Here is a 4,865-nt window from a genome sequence, read left to right as displayed (position 1 = left end):
GAAAGGGAATAAGAAAACAAGCTTGTCAAACCATGAAAGGAGGAAACTGTGAACACAATAACAAAAAAAACAAGGAAACAAAGAGATGAGAGACACTGGAAAGGGAACCGTGATCAATTTTGTAGATTGTAGAATGAAAAAACCTGAAAAGTAACTAACATATATCAGTTCCATCAGTATAAAAGGTTCATTGGTCATCGGGGTGATGGTGGGGGTTTGATAGCAGAGGGGTGGATGGTGGGGGCAAAGCTGGCCTTGATGATATTAATCACCATATTAAGCCTTTGACATTTCTCCATGAACAGTGAATGCTGTTTTTGCATTGATTGACGTGTCGCTCATTCGCACGTCATTAGACTTACAGGCTGCTCACCTGATTTGCGTCCTGCTCTGGTATAAATACGCCGAGTTCCACACACCCTCATACACTCACACACACACGCACTCTCACACACACACACCCACACACACATGCTCCACTGCACTTCACAGAAGGAGTACTAGAAGTCCAGCCGTCTCGCTTCATCACCATGTGCGTCCTATGGAGATACAGACTCGTGATGTCGGTGTTGTCTGTGTTGCTGTTTTTCCTCAGTTGTGACGCTCAGCTGCATAATGAAGCGCAAAGCAGCAAATTAGTGTATGCACGTGGAAACCACTGGGCTGTGGGTGAGCAGGATGTCTTTCTCTACCTAATAATACAAAAATAGCAGTGTATTAATAATGAAAAATCACTTAATGCATGGGCGCTTTGGGATCATGGTGATCATGAGAATCAAGATTATGCCATATTTTAAGGTTTTTGTTTTTTTTTACTTTTATGGTTGCATAAAAATAAAAATATAAACTCTTAAAGCCAAAGAAATTGTGGATGCTTCATGTAAACTTTTGCTAAAGCATGTGTAATCACTGAAGGTTTCTGTAAGGACACGTTTATTTAACACTTTTATCTAAAGAGTCTTTTCATTCAGTTTAATGTTGTTTGTACTTTTAAAGACAGTTAAGGAAAGTCTTAAGAAAAACCTGTCTTCTCCTTCTTCTTCTTTTTCTTCTTCTTCTGGGTGACTGAGGTTAGAAATTATGACGGTATACAGGTGTAGAAGAGTAAACAAGAGAGAAAAAGTACTGGGTGTGAGCAGATTAAGAGTGAATAAGAGTCCTGGGATGAGGACCAGGATTAGGACAGTGTTTATGATTACAGGATATGATTAGATTTCTTAGAATTGAGAGTCATTATCATGAGAAATGCATCGTTTTAAATGTTTAACTGGAATAATATTTATTTTTCTTTTGTAGCACTGAGATACTGAATCTTTAAGTCTGATTGGTTAGATGGGAAATCATTTCTTGGAATTTGTAGCAAAAAATTGCACAAGAGCAACAACAACAACAATAATAATAATTATTATTATTATAATTTTTCAGAGAAACAAATCTAATAATATAAAGTTTCATTGCTGTAATTTTATTTTATCTTCTGAAACTTTATTAGTATTGTTCTTCTTTTTGTTTTATCTGAGTTTACCTCTTACCTTTAAACCCTCTGTCAGCTTCTGTGTGCTTTTCATTCACAGTTTAATATCAAACCGCAGCTGATTATTGTTTCTCTTTTATATCCAATCAGCCGTATGAGCTTTTAACAACCTCCTCAAGCACAGACACAAAAGCCATGTTACCGTGTGATTCGCTAGAAGAGCTGCAGGAGGAGGTTAAAGTGTTTTGTTTTGCTATTTTGCTCTCATTATTGTGAAGTACTTACTGTGCTTATTGATGATTTAAAGTGGCAGTCAGATGCAGTAACAGTGACATCACTGATTCTTTATTTATTTAAAGAAACGCTTAACGAAGTGTGTACACTCTTTATTTCCAATGTCAGGTTCACTTTAATGAAACGATTATACTAATTACATGTTGATCTTTAGACTCTTGACTCATGATCCTTAATAGTGCGCAAGGCATTTAAGAGGTCAAATTACAAGATAATGTATTTGTAAACACTCCTTACAGGCTTAAACATGAATTAAAATGATAATTTTTGCCCCGCTGAAGGTTTTCCAGTTTTTCTGTTTCCATCTGAATCTTTTATTAAATAACCCTTACGCCAGATTAAATCATGAGAATTTTTTTTGCTAGGCAACAGCAAAACATCGCGAGCGAGCACTAGCACAAACTAGCTAATTACTGAGGTTAATGTCTTAGCTAGCTAGCATGTAGTTGTTAATCCTTTTTGATACGGATAATGTAAAGTCAAATGAAACAGTGGTGTGAGGGATCAGTATCAGTATTTCTCTCAGATTATTAAAAGAAAGATTCTATATGACTAAAATTGCGCTGGAATTAGGCTTTGCACTTTGCATTCAGTGCTAACCAAACTTCTGTATTCTGTTGTAGGCCTACTGAGGAACACCAAGACTGTAAACTTGCAAAGATGGTTTTGTCTTTGCGTAATCATGAAAATGCATAATCAATCATGCTGACGCTTTTAGAATCTGACTTTCTGCCAGCTCCGAATATCAATTTTCCTCAATACGGCAGAACTACTGGAAGTTTGGTTAGCGCTCAATGCTAAGTGTAATTCCAGTGTGATTTGAGCCTTTTCTGAGTAATTTAATGACACAACTAAGGAAAATGTTGATATTCCCGACATGTTTGTATCATTTGCCTTTGCGTTATCTGTATCAAAAAGAAGTAACAACTATGTATGTATGTGTATATACATATATATATATATATATATATATATATATATATATATATATATATATATATATATATATATATATATATATATTTATTTATTTATATGCGTGTTATGCTTTCTGGTTGCCTAGCAACAGTGTTTTCATTCATCTGTATCCACACCATCAAAAAAATAAATAAATAAAGCACAAACAGTTGATAATATATATCAATAAAAAAAGTTTGATATTTAAAAACTCCCACACAGTAATGAACAGAGCAAAATTTATGACCTATTCTACCCCAAGACACGCCTACTAGGGTAAGGTCTACAAACAATCCCTGCTCCTTCTTGCAGTATTTAAAGCTTTAGTGGACATTTTTTTATGTAATCCAACGGTTCCTGGTCATTCTACACAGGACACCTGATGGGTAAGAAGAGCATAGACGAGACGCTGGGCTCGGACGACCATGATGTCGAAGCTCAGGCTTATTTAATCACAGCCGAAGCCGACACACACACACAGCCGTCCAACCTGCTGAAGGCTCTCATCAAGGCTCTTTCTGGACCAAAGAAAGCTACAGAAGACGAGAGGGAAAGACGAGAGCTTTCAATGGAACTGAGGAGGCCGTGGGAAGAACAGTTGGCAAGAGAAAGGGAGGTCAACCAGGTGGGTTCTTATGTTCCAGTTTAATATTTATATTCATGTTCTGATGAGTGATTATTTGATATATCATGATATTATATGTAAAACACAAACATCAGTACACAGCAAAATCCCCAGTGTTGATTTAACATCCAGAGTGTTGAATTTACACCCTACAGTGTTTGTATTGCCCAACTGGACATGCCAGAACACTCTGACTGTTAATTCAACATTAGGGATTTTACTGTGCAGTTTTGTCTACTATAAAAGAACAAAATAAAAAGCGGACACACACTAGACATGTCATAATGGTCAATTAAATGCGAAATGCTGCAGATTAGCTTATATATTTTAATTACAGGAGTGACTTTTTAAACAAAAAGACAATAATCTTTATTGAAAACGAACCTCAGAAGGGTCACAAGATTTGCTGTGTGTGACAATTGTGTATTTGCAGTCTGAAAATTGACCACAAGGGGGAGCACTTAATGCTCAAGTAGCAGATTATAGCAGATATACAGTACAGCTCTATACATTGTGCGCTAATTGTTGCATTACGCAATATTGGGATCCTTATTTCAGATTAATTCATAGACGATTATATTCCCCATTATAGTTTGAAATACATGATGAAACAAACTTTTGTGCTGAACAAGAAATAGATTCACAAATGTTTGTAAACATCTCATGGCAAAATTTTCATTACTGTTCTGATCGACTGCAATATCTGTGTTTGTAGTTTGACAGGAGTCGTTCCCATGTCTATTTAGCTAGCTAACGTCCAAAGCATGACTAGCTATGTTGGCTGTTTCAGTACAAAAGCTAACTCTATATACAGTACAGTAACTCTATGATAAGGGCTCCCCCTTGTGGTCAGTCTTCAGATGAGTTAGCTAGCAAGTTACAAAACCAGGTCCTAGGGTGAGGTGTTTTAGATATAAAATGCGTTAGAATCTACTCAAACGTCACGTACAGCAAATCTCGTGACTCTGTTGAGGTTCCTTTTTAAGTTAAATAGAAAAATACAATGTTTTTATCATGAACATTAAAGACTTCATTGTGATGTTTAAAAACTCATTTTTATTGGCACATATACAGAATCACGATTTCGGTAAAGAAATTAATTTCAATAATAATTCATATCTAATATCTCCTCATTTATTTTTCTCGATACCAGGCAGCAAGGTTATTGTTACTGGCGTTAAACAAGAGAGACGCAGACGCCAGCTGAAGACCAGTGTCAGGCCTGATCTATAATCAGCGATTCTGCAGTTGGAAGCAGCTGAGAAATGGCCGCGCTGCGTCACAGTCGACTCTGTTAGAAAATAAACACCTAAATCTCACTGTCTGTTCATTCTGCACCACATCAGCTCAGAAATAACTTCTATTTTGTTTTTTTGTAAGTTAATCTAATTATATGCCATTGTTTTATAGGCCTACGTATATAATTATGTTCTTCTGAACTGTTTGTGTAACTGATGTTTTGTCAAATGTCTTCAATAAAGTCCTGAAATAAACCTTGTGGGATTTAAATACACC

General features: G+C 36.1%; 1 protein-coding gene across 1 annotated transcript; it reads left to right on the top strand.

Moving 5' to 3' along the window:
• The first annotated feature begins 405 nt into the window (after positions 1 to 405).
• Positions 406 to 4,865, top strand: grp (gastrin-releasing peptide). The gene is made up of 3 exons (XM_047162024.2): positions 406 to 669; positions 3,100 to 3,350; positions 4,504 to 4,865. The coding sequence occupies exons 1-3, from the start codon at positions 531 to 533 to the stop codon at positions 4,555 to 4,557; spliced, it is 444 nt and encodes a 147-aa protein (XP_047017980.1). The 5' UTR covers positions 406 to 530; the 3' UTR covers positions 4,558 to 4,865.

Source organism: Ictalurus punctatus, chromosome 18 (assembly GCF_001660625.3).
Source record: "Ictalurus punctatus breed USDA103 chromosome 18, Coco_2.0, whole genome shotgun sequence".
NCBI classification, from domain to species: domain Eukaryota; kingdom Metazoa; phylum Chordata; class Actinopteri; order Siluriformes; family Ictaluridae; genus Ictalurus; species Ictalurus punctatus.
The sequence above is the reverse complement of the archived record's forward strand: the minus strand, read 5'-3'. Positions and strand labels throughout refer to the sequence as shown.

Excerpts from the sequence above, each read along its gene's own strand:
- grp (XM_047162024.2), top strand. The coding sequence starts at position 531 with ATGTGCGTCCTATGGAGATACAGACTCGTGATGTCGGTGTTGTCTGTG. Across the intron at positions 670-3,099 it reads TGGAAACCACTGGGCTGTGG|GACACCTGATGGGTAAGAAG; the intron begins GTGAGCAGGATG and ends CATTCTACACAG. Across the intron at positions 3,351-4,503 it reads GAGAAAGGGAGGTCAACCAG|GCAGCAAGGTTATTGTTACT; the intron begins GTGGGTTCTTAT and ends TCTCGATACCAG.